Here is a 12,728-nt window from a genome sequence, read left to right as displayed (position 1 = left end):
TAAAGAAATAGCTTCTCTAGAATCCCACCAGGCCGGACACAACTGGGAGATCCCTGCCTCTCCTCCAGCTTCATCGTTGAGCTCTAACTACGCGCCGTGTGTCTGCGGCGTGGGGCTCTTGATGAACAGATGGTGTTCTCTTCTGTATAGGGGCCGATGGGGGATGCTGGTGGACAAAAGCCTGTGTTAGGACAAAGAAATGCAGAGGGCTAGCCTGGCTGGCTTTGGGATTCAGGTCTCCCATGTGCTCCCCGACCCCACCCCTAGTCACTCTCGGAAAAAGAGTCCCCAGTCCTTGGTGGCTCCCACCCAACAGACCTGGCAGTCAGCTCCGTGTGCTAAAGTGTAAAAGCAAGCATTTGCGTATTTTTTCCTGCTAACAAAGGAAATGTGTCGACTTGGGGAACATTTGGGCTTTCGGGAGCTGTGTGGGTGGGTGTGTGAGGGAGGAGAAAGAAAAGTTGCCCCCATGAGCTGCACACCAGTGATTTCACACTCAGGTTTGGGTCCTGTGTAAAAAGGCCGTGGCTGGGGGGGGCCCTCCCCCGCCACCCCGCCCCGGACAAGGGAGTCTGTGAGCAGGGGAATTGCCTAGGGCCATCGGTCCCAGGCATTAAAGGCTCCCCTACTTATTAACCCAGCATTTAACAGCAGGATATGGAGCTGAAGCGCAGTCAAAAGAAACGGCTCAACCTCCAAAGAGCAATTAAAATCCTGCACGAGGATAAATCACGCGCCGTGATAATCCTGTGAATAAAATGCAGCTTGTCCTGACCCTTCACTCATGCAGCAAACTAGAATGTGGTGTGGGTGGGGCTGGTGGGCCGGGAAGTTAAGGAGGGGGCGGGGCTCTCCCCTGTGCCTCAGCAGCCTCCCCCCTCCTCCCGCTAGACGGAAAACACGGGTGGCTTCTGCTTGCTCCCCGTTGGCCGGAATCTTGCAGCCCCAGCCCCAGCCCCAGCCCGGCAGCCTGGGCTGCTACGATTTCTGCACTCGCTCCTGATTGCTGGTCCCCAGCGAGCAGGCGTCATTGAATTACTCAGCCCCCTCCCTCTGCAGCTCCCAGGCCAAACCACCCAGGTTTGGGGCTTAATCTAATCTAGGGCTCGGGTGGGGTGGCTCGCCAGCCCACTGACTCTTTTTACCCCTCCATCTGTAAGTCACACGCACCGCAGCCGTGGAAGTGAGTCGTAGTTTGGGCCGCCACACCGGACTGTTGTGCCTTTTATCCCACACCCCACCCCTGTCCTGTCCCCAATCCTTTCAGCCACAAGAAGAGTCAATGTGGGGCTCCCTGGAATCTAGCACCGTCCACTTTCGATCCAAGTGTGTTCTCCAAAAGGCTGGGAAAGGGGAAGGGAGAAGGGAGAAGGGCAGGTTAAGGGTGTCATGTGCTGTACCTTGAATGGTGTGGCCTGTGGCTCTTGAACTCTCTGCATCCCCAGCGCCTCCTGCCAGGGAAGTTCCACCTCCCTCCTTGAACCTCTGGCTCAGGTGTGTTCCTTTGCTTCTGGCCATCTGTAGAACATGGAGCAGGGTCTGCCTTCCCAAGTGCATTCTGTATGAAGTGCCTAGAAGGAGGGTTTCTCTTGTTCCCTCTTTGGCTCCTTTTTTATTCAACCTCCTGGGCTTCTTTTTGTTTTAAACAGACTAGACGCTTGAAGAAAAGCTGCCATCCAAGAAGACGACATGCTTTCAGCACCCCCCCCCCCCGTATGGGAATGTTCACAGCTGGATGAACAGCGAGAGGGTCCGCATGTGTGGGATCAGCGACGACAGGTAAATGCGCGTGTCCGGCTGAGGCCTGGGGAGAGCGTGGGTCCTTCCTCAGGGCTCCTGAGCAGAGCCCCCCCTTCATGTCCTCACAGCCAGAGTGGGCCCTAAGGGGGTAGGGGGGAGATCTCCTGCCTAGCTGGTGGCCCTTGATTTACAGTTTTAACAGGCAACCTGGCTCAGCGAAGCATTGCCGCCCTTTAAGAGGTTAGCCCCTAAAGCGGCCTTTGAGTGCACTTTCGTCCTTAATTTATTATTTCATATTTACGAAGGAGAATTAATCCCAGTCTATATGCTGCTTTAACTCTAAATGTCAGGAGTGTGGGCCCAGGTGGATCGGCCTTCGATGTGCTTTTAAAACAAATAGTTTGCTCAGTAATAAATGGGACGATAGCCACCCTTCACACCATTGAAGCCCAGGGTTTCTCTGCATCCTCCGCCACCTGTTAAGCGAGGCCACTGGCTCCTGGTTTCAGTCACCCGGCAGCTCTGTTATGCTTCCTCATCAGTAATTTTGGAGTGCGGGGTAGAGGCAGCTAAGCAGTAGATAATTGAAGCTGCTCTTCCGGGTAATGATGAAACTTCTCTCTGCCGCTTGTCAGTGATTTTATCCTGGGGATTTGGAAGTTGGCACCAAGCACTTTCTTTATCGATGCTCTCTGATAACAAGTTCCAGGGGCAGCCGCAAGCAGCCTGGCACAGATGTGCGGCTTCCCCTGGAGCAGCTGACATTTGTATGATATTAGTGTGTTATCCCCCCATCATTTTGATAGAGGCAGTCAAATATGGCTTCATTATCACCATGGAAACCAGTTTCATAGGACATGGTACCTAACTTGGTTTGGGGAAAAGTTTTGAAAGCCTGTCCTCACCGGTAACACAGAAGTGATTGATGTAGCCAGCTCGCAGACTCCAGCCTTGAGGTCCCCACTTTGGCTTTGGACATTGTATTACTTCATTCCTGTCCTCAGGTAGAGCTTATAAGGGTCTGCTAGGACAGCAGAGCCTGGACTGTCCTGCCCGGCCTCTCTGGAGGAAAAATTGTGAGGGTGACGTGGTTGTGCAGAATTTCTGCCTTACCCACCTCGAGGACGTAGCATCTGTGATTTCACATCCCTGTTGCCCTGCCTTTCCTTTGTTTTTCCCAGTCCCGTTGAATCACCATTCGGGGACAACTTTCAATATGGGCCATTGGGGAGGATTTTTTTTTTTTAAGGGCAGTTGGAAAAACGGAGTTATTAGAAACTGGTCTATTCTGGGGCAATCTATGAAAGATGGATTAAGTGAGGAATGCTTTCATGAAGTTGGTGTGTCCTTCTAAATAGGAAAATTCCTGTAAACGAAGGTGACACTTCAAAGGCCGTACTGGAACTAAGGGAAGAAAACCCCTTGAATCACAACGTGGTAAGAGATTAATGGCTTCTGTTGATGTGCTGAGTATCAGTGATCTGTAATCAATCGTGCATTCATTTGCATACCATTAAAGGGCCTTTTGGGGGCGGGGCGGGGTGTTTCAGGGCAGGGCTGAGTAGAAAGCCTAGGCCGCAGGACGAAGCCTCACCCAATTTCTTCCTGGCTCGCTTTCTTGGCTGTGCTCGCCATTTACATCCTCGTCCCCTGGTGACTGGTGGGATACGTGCCGCCTTTTCTTCGATAAGCTACGTGCCACATCAGTGCTCCCAGCTGGATAAATGTGTAGCCTCCAAGTAGACCCTTAGGGTTTCCCTTCCCAGTAAAATATGAAACAGAGCTGTCTTCAGATACCAGGGAGAGGAAGTCAAAAGACACAACTACAGTTTGACCCGTGGCCTCTTTATTGATTTAGAAATGAGACAGCTCAAGTCCTTCATTCCTTACTGTCCCCCTGAAGATTGGTTTTTGTTATGTTAAAGAATGCCTCCCCGCTCCATCCGGGAAAAACCGCAGTGCACATCGCCCCGCCCTAACCTGACTGGGGCCTGGGGAGGGTGAGTCCGAGTTCTGTACCCCACGAGGGTGGTTCTGAGAGCAGTGGAGTTGGTATCACCTCAGTTGCAGCAAAGAATTTCTGCTGAGAAGGTGGATCTTCCAGAGTTAATAGATGACTGAATTAATGCAGGGGCCTCAAGTCTACAGGGACCAACGTTTTCCGTGCTTTGAGGACACTAGTTGGACACAGGTGAGGCGGCAGGCAGAGGAGGGTTCTGGATAAGCGGGGAGGGGGCCAAAGACCTTGTGAATCCTTTAGTTTTTAACCGTTTCGGCTCAGATGTTGAGGCTGATGTCCTATTGAGCTAGTCCGCGGTTTCTCTTTGGGATGGGCTGCTTTGAAGGCATGTCCTCGGTAATACCCATATTCTTCTTCTGCGAAGGTGGACGCGACCACGGCCCATCGGATCGATGGCCTGGCAGCGCTGAGCATGGACCGCACACACCGGCCTGATCCGGGAAGGGCTGCGTGTCCCCGGAAACATCGTCTATTCTAGCTCGTGTGGACTGGGCTCAGAGAAAGGGCAGGAGGCTGCCACAACCATAGGTGGTCTGGGGTTTTCTTCCGAAAGAAACCCAGAGATGCAGTTCAAACCGAATACACCCGAGACGGTGGAGGCCTCCGCTGTCTCCGGAAAACCCCCAAATGGCTTCAGTGCTATATACAAAACGCCACCCAGAATACAAAAAAGTGCTGTCCCCACGGCAGAAACACTGGGCTTGGACAGACCTGCCAGCGACAAACAGAGCCCGCTCAACATCAATGGTGCTGGTTACCTGCGGCTGCCCTGGGTCAATCCCTACATGGAGGGGGCCACGCCAGCCATCTACCCTTTCCTCGACTCGCCAAAGAAGTATTCCCTGAACACGTACAAGGCCTTGCTACCTCAGCAGTCCTACGGCGTGGCCCAGCCGCTGTATTCTCCGGTCTGTACCAATGGGGAGCGATTTCTCTACCTGCCGCCACCTCACCACATCAGTCCCCACATCCCATCATCCCTGGCCTCGCCCATGTGAGACTCTCGACGCCTTCGGCCTCACCAGCCATCCCGCCTCTGGTCCACTGCGCAGACAAAAGCCTGCCCTGGAAGATGGGCGTCAGTCCTGGGAACCCGGTCGATTCCCACTCGTATCCCCACATCCAGAACAGTAAGCAGCCTAGGGTGCCCTCTGCCAAGGCGGTCACCAGCGGCCTGCCGGGGGACACGGCTCTCCTGTTGCCCCCCTCGCCTCGGCCTTCACCCCGCGTCCACCTTCCCTCCCAGCCCGCTGCGGACACCTACTCCGCGTTCCATAAGCACTGTGCCAGGATCTCCACCTCGCCCTCGGTCACCCTGTCGAAGCCATACATGACGGTCAGCAGCGAGTTCCCCGCGGCCAGGCTCTGCAGCAGCAAGTATCCAAAGGCTCCAGAAGGAGCCGAAAGCACCCAGCCAGCTCCCGGGCACACCCGGAAAACAGCAGGTGAAGACAGAAAAGATGGCAGCTCACCTCCTCTCTTGGAGAAGCAGACGGTTACCAAAGGCGTCACCGATAAGCCACTAGACTTGTCCTGTAAAGTGGTGGATGTAGATGCTTCCAAAGCTGACCACATGAAAAAGGTGGCTCCCACCGTCCTGGTTCACAGCAGAGCTGGAAGCGGCCTAGTGCTCTCCGGAAGTGAGATTCCGAAAGAAACTCTGTCTCCTCCAGGAAATGGCTGTGCTATCTATAGATCTGAGATCATTAGCACGGCTCCCTCGTCCTGGGTGGTGCCCGGGCCAAGTCCTAACGAAGAGAACAATGGCAAAGGCCTGCCGCTGAAAAACAAGGCCTTGGACTGGGCCATCCCGCAGCAGCGCAGTTCTTCGTGTCCCCGCATGGGTGCCGCCGACGCCGTGGTCACTAACGTTTCGGGGTCGGTGTCGAGCGCCGGCCGCCCAGCCTCTGCGTCGCCGGCCCCAAATGCCACCGCCGAGGGCAGCGAGACCAGCAGGAGCTCCGTGGATACCACGCCATCCGTCATCCAGCACGTGGGCCAGCCCTCGACCACACCTGCCAAGCACAGCGGCGGCACCGGCAGCAAGGGCGCCAAAGCCAGCAACCCAGAGCCGAGCTTCAAAGCGAATGAGAATGGCCTCCCGCCGAGCTCAGTATTTCTCTCACCAAACGAGGCGTTCAGGTCCCCACCAATCCCCTACCCCAGGAGTTACCTGCCTTACCCAGCGCCCGAGGGCATTGCCATAAGTCCCCTCTCCTTACACGGCAAAGGCCCTGTCTACCCTCACCCGGTGTTGCCCAATGGCAGTCTCTTTCCTGGGCACCTCGCCCCAAAGCCGGGACTGCCCTACGGGCTACCCACGGGCGGGCCGGAGTTTGTGACCTACCAGGACGCGCTGGGGTTGGGCATGGTGCATCCCATGTTGATACCTCATACGCCCATCGAGATCACTAAAGAGGAGAAACCGGAGAGGAGGTACCGGTCCCACGAGAGGACCCGCTACGAGGACCCAAGCCTCTGGAACCGGTTTTCTGAGATGCTGGAAGCCGGCAGCACCAAGTTACATCCAGAAGTCCCCGCGGACATAGAACCTAAAGCCCAGCCCCAGCTGAAATCAAGGGAAGACCGTCGTCAAGAGTGACAAGCTTGTCTATGTAGACCTCCTCCGGGAAGAGCCAGATGCGAAAACCGACGCTAACGTGTCCAAACCCGGCTTCACAGCTGAGAGTGTCAGCCAGAGTGCCGAGCCCACCAAACGCCTGCCTGACCCGGCTCTACAGCCACACCGGGATTTCATTGCCCTGAGAGAGGAGTTGGGGCGCATCAGTGACTTCCACGAAGCCTATACTTTCAAACAGGTTCCGGGCCAGCCAGTCTCCGGCTTAAGCAAGGAGAATGTTCCAGCGGTAACCAACAAGGAGAACCTGGCGACGCCGGTCTCGACTCCATTCCTGGAGCCGACCCTGGGGAGCGACAGCTCTGCGGTCACTTTCGGGAAAACCCAAGAGGATCCCAAACCATTTTGCGTGGTGGACGTCACCCCCACCTACACCAAAGACGGAGCTGACGAGGCAGGATCAACCGATGGCAAAGTTCTGAAACCGAAGCCATCTAAGCTGGCAAAGAGAATCGCAAACTCCGCTGGTTACGTGGGTGACCGGTTCAAGTGTGTCGCTACCGGACTGTACGCAGACTCCAGTCAGCTCGGCCGGGAGCAGCGGGCATTGCAGGTGAGCCCCCCCCACCCGAATTTCAGGAGCCTGAGCAGTTGTCAGGTTTTTGTAATGTGTGAAGAGGAGGGGGCCGGGGGTATGATAGGGCAGGACACCGGGCTGATTTGGTTAATGAAGCTTAGGATAATTTAAATGTTTGAAATGTGTCCAGTAAGGGGACGTAAGTGGATACTTGAAGTTATTCTGTAGATTTTAAGCGAACTCCACTCGAATGCTGATAACGGAAGTTTTAATTATTGCGAAGGATGTCTAAAAGACATTTACTTATCAATCGCTTTGATTTCTCTGCCGTTACTGTATGTTAACAAATATACTTAAAAGCGCTGCTTAGAATGCCTTACGTGATACTTGGTGGAGGTGTGTAGCGGCCGCATGTCTGTGAGATTCGTGCAATTTTTTTTTCCACCAAAAAAACAAACAAAACAAAAACACAAACCTTGCTTAAAGGGATAGAGTATGTATTTAACTTGCTAGTGAATGATAGATGTTGTATAGGAATTTCCTTAAGATATTTTACTTTTAATTAAAAGACAAAGCCAAATTGTTCTGCAATGTTAAGAAAAAAATTGGTTTATGCTTATAAAAATGGATGAAGTTATCTAAATGATCCATTGAGTGCCGATTTTAATTACATAGATGGAAGGATTACAAGAGGACAGTATTTTATGTCTACCCGCTGCTTACTGTGAGGTCAGTTCTTCAAATTTTTATTACTAGAATCTTACATAAACCTTTTGAGTTAAATTTCATTTCCAAATATACAAAGGGAAGTTTGTGGGCCATGGTCGTCTTTATTCACTGTGCATTTGTTTTCTGTTGTGTTTTTGTTTCGCTTTCTTTGCGTTGTGTTTTTGTTTTGTTTTATTTACCTTCGAAAGAGAATGTCTGTCTCTATGCCACAGTGTATGTATGGCTATACATACACACCACATATATCTCTACATACATATGGCTTTACGAAGAAAGAGTGTGTGACTAGTTACACATAGACACACTTACGTTTTTATCGTTCAATTTTAAAATATCTCAGTTGTATCATAAATTGTGGTTGGTTTGGGGCAAACTTTTCTTTGAAGATACTTTCCTTTAAGGTAAGGGCAGTGAAATAGCTTTGGTGGTAAGGTGTGTCTTTTTACCATCTCCGTTCTCTTTGTAGCGTGCAGTGATGCGCTTCTCCGAGTTGGAGATGAAAGTGCGAGAAGGTGGCCACCCGACGACCAAAGACTCCGAGGTGCGCAAATTCAGCCCCGCTGGCTGGGAAAGGCTGAAAGGAAGTCAGGACAAAAAGGCAAAGTCGGTCGCCCTGGAGGAGGCCATTGCCGACCAGAACGACAGTGAGAGATGTAAGTGAACCCAGGCGGCTCGCGTGTGGTACCACGTCGGTGGGAACGGGGCGGTTCCGCTCCCAGTGCCGAGGGAGGTGAGAGGAAACAGTACGCTTCCGACGGCCCAGCGTCTGGGTGCTGGCTGTTCGGAGAACGGGCTGCTCTGGCCACCCTTCCCAGCTGTGGATTGCAAGGCTGGTTGTCCTTTTGAGTGTTGCGGCATCTATGAGTGAAGCACCTATGAAATGCTGTTTCCTGGCACGCATCTCCTTTTTCCGGAGCAATGCTAGTCCTGTAGTTAGTAATAGTCTGATACAGTAGAGCAGAGGAATGGCGGTGCAAGACCTCCAGCGTAGCAGGTATGTGTTCTGTTTTGTAGCAGGTACGGATACGGGTTTTTGGTAGCAGTGGAATGACACTTGCAGCCAGAGCCAGACCCTCCAGAGTGACAGTCTCCTGTGGGAGGGAGTGGAGAGTACTCGGATTCTCCCTCCAAAGGCAGAGGTTTCGTTAAAGTGAGATGAGGGCTGATGAAGGCACCAGAAAGACGAGCATAATTATTTTCTGTGGCAGGCTTGTTTGCAGTCATTAGGAGTTGACAGTACGCTCCAAGGGCGTGGGATCAACGAGGGCGTTCTTCCTACCAGACGGGGTGTATTCTGTTTTGGAGGCCAAATTGGAGAGAAAGCTAGTGTTTGCCTCGAGTCACACTCTGCGGTCCCATCAGCTGCTCCCCCACTGGGGTTGACTTCGGGCTTTGCCCTCGAGACTTCCTGGGCTAATGAGATGTGTTGGCAGCAAGTGGAGGTCTTTCTCCCGCTTTCTTCAGTGTGCGTGCTTGTGGCCTGTGGCCTGCAGCCTGCTCCGGACCCCAGAAACCTCACCGGTGATGGTGAGTGAGGGCACCTAGGTGAACGTCGAGGACAGGGTGGGCGTGAAATCCTCCTGAGACAGGACAGTCGGGGGTGGTGGGCACGTTTGGGAGGCCCAGGCCCTTGGACCCAGTCGTAGGGTCAGCGTTCGCCCGCACGCTTGGGTCGTGGGTGCCTGATGCAGTTTGGGAAAATTGTGGTCAGCCACAGCGTGTGCTTCTCTCTGCTGCTTGGAGCACTGCCCTCCCCCAGCTCATCTTTGGGGTCAGACAAAGGCCTGTGGCCAGGGTTCTGGGTAAGCCACACCGGGACCGGTTTGTCCTACGTGGCTCCCGTAGAAGGGGATTTCTGGGGCTAGTCAGTGGCGGCCTTACCCGAGGGATGGGGCTCTTGATGTGCCTGGAGTAGCCGATTCCGAGCTCCTCCCCCTCGGGATTGGAATGAAAAACGGAGGGTCCAGGCCTCCCTCCTTGCCTGTGCTCACAGCTGACACGCAGCCCTTACCCTCCCGAGTGGCCTCATAACTCAGCTCTTGGGGAAGTTTCTCAGAGAGATGTGATAAAAGTGGGCAAGGCCAAGTTCACAGGGCTGCACTTTTCTGAGGAGGGGATCTGCGTGTTGTGGGTGGACGGTGAGGGAGGCTGGAGGAAGGGAGCGGGCAGTTAACCGGCCTCGAGTCTTCTCGCCCTTTTCTCTAGCAACGTGGCCAAACCCAGGGTGGCCGCTGCCCTTCACGTCTCAGTGGCCTCACCCGCCCTTCTTCCCAGAGATGTTTGTGTGCGTCCTTCCCAGTCTTTCCTGCTGAGCTTGGAGACGAGAACTCGGTGTGGCTGATGGGGAGCAGGGCCTGAGCCCCAGATGATTCCGAAAGCCCCCTCCCCCCACCGCCTGCCTCCAATCTCAGACCGACCGACGGGTCTCTTCCTGGAGCACCCGGGACATGGCCCAGTGAGCCATGAATCGCCACCATGGCAGGGCAGGAGTAGGGTTGGGGAAGGTGAGGGGCTCTGTTTGAAAGGTTGGGGCAACGGAGGTGGGTTCCCCACCCACCCTCTGTCTTGTAGAGACGTGGGGTTTGTAAATAGCTGGTCAGGAAAGGTCACCTGAAGGGGCCACTGTTCTTACTGCGGCCTCCACGTCCAAGGCCCAGCAGGTGTTCACTCCATTCAGCTGGATATGAACGGGCCTTCTTGTTCTCGGGCCATCATGTCTTGAGCTGATATGGGCTCAGGTCCTTCTCATGGGTGTCGGTGTGGCCGAGAGCCGAGCTGTGAGCACATGGGAGCTGGGGCGGGGATTTGGGGCGGGCAGGGGTCCCAGAGAGGGTCCAGGATGCCTTCAAGATGCCTTCCCCCTTCTGAGGCAGCCCCTACCCATGGAGGGACCAGGAGCTTCCAAGGTGGTGGGTGCTGTTTGCGTGGCCCTGGTTGTCCTGGTGCGGGTGCATCTTGTTGCTAGGGGCTTGTTTAAAGAAAGGAATTAACTTGAAAACACAGTGGCCGAGATACTCATTTATTCTTTATGATCACATGGGTGGCTGAGTGAAATTTTTATTTTGGAAGTTCACCAAATGAGTTGGGAGGTTCCTCAGACTTGGAAGTTCATCACTAGGAACCCTCAGTGGCATTTGAAGATGGGGCGGGGCAAGGAGGCATTGGTCCCTTCCTTCTCAAACTTGGAGTAACCATCTCCCTTGCCAACCACTTGGCTGGGACAGGCCTAGGACCTGCTCAGTGGCAGTGCCTGGCCAGGAGCTGGAGGAAGCCTCAGTCGAGGGGCTTCATGAAACTTCTTTGCTCAGGGAACTTCTCTTCCAGCTGAGCACCTGCACGTGTGTAAACTACTTTGGAACAGAGGTCCCCTGCACCCCTTGTGTAGCGGGTGTAACTTTGAACAAGGTTAGCCCTGACTGGAGGTGCTACTATAGTTAAGCTACAGAGAAGGGGATTTTAATCCTGGGGAGCCTTCCAGCGACTCAGAACCCTCTCACCTCGTTTAGGCCTCACTGGGCATGGCTCAACAGTGGTGAGGGTGCTTTGCTGCCACAGTGACTTGTAAATGTTGCTGTGGTGATGCTTCTGTGAGGTGATGCTGTGGTACAACCATAATGCATTTGGGATATAGGTGCTGTGAGTCATAGGACCATGCTGCAGGGACCACGTTCACATCTTGCTTAGACTGGGTGACCAAGGGCACATGGCTTCCCACTTTTAGAAGGGCCAAAAGTAGCAATGATGGCAAAGCCTGATGGTTAGGATCCCCGTGTATCTATTTACCTCCCCATCTCCTTTGCCCTCAAGGGTCAGTCATCCTCCTGTGGGTCGTGGTTAGAACAGTCTTTGAGAAGCTCCAAGTGACACGGAGCCTCTACCCCATAGCTGGTGGCCATGGGCATCTTGGGCAGTCGGGGTGGGTGTCCTTCAGGGTTATTAGTGGCCTGGGTAAGGTCACACTAGCGTAAGGTCTTGGGGGGCCTTAGCTGAGGGGAATTGAGATCTTTGCCCTAAAAGGCTCCGGGGTTGGGGGAAGGGTGGATGGACCTAGTTTGGAAAAAGAAACTTTCAAATTGGACATGGGGGTTCTTAAGGTAGCCCTTCCATTCCTCCATGGATGCCCTCCCACGGAACTTTTAGGGAAGGCTGATTGGACCAGATTGGACCCGAGAAGTCCAATGGTGTAACCAGCAGGGCTCACCTCTTAAAATTTCCTACATTTCAGGCCTGAGATTCAGGCTGGTCTGAAAGTCTTGGCACCTTTTGGTTAAAGGGATTTTTCCAGCCTTTCTCTGTGCTGAGCCCGGCCCGTGATGATGAAGCCCACCCTGGAGGGAGGCTAGCAGTAACATTCCCACTTTACAAGTGAAGGGGGCTGAGTTGTAAAGCGGCGCCATTCCTGCCCGAGTGTTTAAGAGGGTCACAGAGCAGCCGGAGTGAGAGTTGCAGCACGCCGTCTTCACCGGGCCTGCGGTAGCCTGGGCTGCATCACCCGTAAGCACAGGCCAGGAGTTTGGGGTTTCTCCTGCTGCCATGGCAGGAGACCCTCGCGGTTGGGGTGATTCCACCATTCCGGCAAGAGTAGATGGGGATCTGCCCCACCTTGGGATACCCTTGGAGAAAAGCTAAGTGTGTTCCACCATTGAGAGCACAGGTCAGGCTAGCCCAGGCCAGGGTGAGGTTCATCCCCACAACTGGCTGCCATTAAATGCTGGGAATGCCCCCAAGAGAGGCTGATCAGGGGACCAGCCGGCTGGGCAGAAGTGGGAGTGATACTTGAAGTGGTCTAGGGAGAGGAGGAATGCGAGCAGCATGTGAGGGGTGTGTCCATGATTTCATCTAGAAAAACGGGCTGTGGGAGCTTAGCTCAGGTGTTAACGAAATACCAAACTCATACACCCACCCCCACCCCCGGCCGGTGATGGACACAGGGTCATCTTCGGGGAACTCTTTAACAGCACAGTGATCATTATGGAATTATTTGTGTGTTAGAAACAATGTGACTAGCAAAGCAGTTGAACTGTTGCTTTGGCTAGAGCAAAAGTGAGGAGTGATGTTAGGCTGGGGTAATTGGAGGAAAAGCC

General features: G+C 53.7%; 1 protein-coding gene across 1 annotated transcript in view; it reads left to right on the top strand.

The window, feature by feature from the left end:
- Positions 1–1,527: 1,527 nt before the first annotated feature.
- The window catches only part of LOC309808886 (BCL-6 corepressor-like), a gene marked incomplete at its 5' end in the record, with an annotated part of 29,745 nt that continues 18,544 nt past the window's right edge, over positions 1,528–12,728 (top strand). The window contains 11 exon segments of the mRNA XM_082629458.1: positions 1,528–1,560; positions 1,655–1,779; positions 3,099–3,177; positions 4,125–4,184; positions 4,186–4,755; positions 4,758–6,308; positions 6,310–6,330; positions 6,334–6,951; positions 7,591–7,644; positions 8,111–8,297; positions 9,109–9,171. Coding sequence (XP_082485584.1) covers positions 1,528–1,560; positions 1,655–1,779; positions 3,099–3,177; positions 4,125–4,184; positions 4,186–4,755; positions 4,758–6,308; positions 6,310–6,330; positions 6,334–6,951; positions 7,591–7,644; positions 8,111–8,297; positions 9,109–9,171 — 3,361 coding nt within the window.

Source organism: Mesoplodon mirus (genome assembly GCF_964341445.2).
Source record: "Mesoplodon mirus genome assembly, chromosome: 7".
NCBI lineage: Eukaryota > Metazoa > Chordata > Mammalia > Artiodactyla > Ziphiidae > Mesoplodon > Mesoplodon mirus.
Note: the sequence above shows the minus strand (reverse complement) of the source record. Positions and strands in the feature narration are given on the sequence as shown.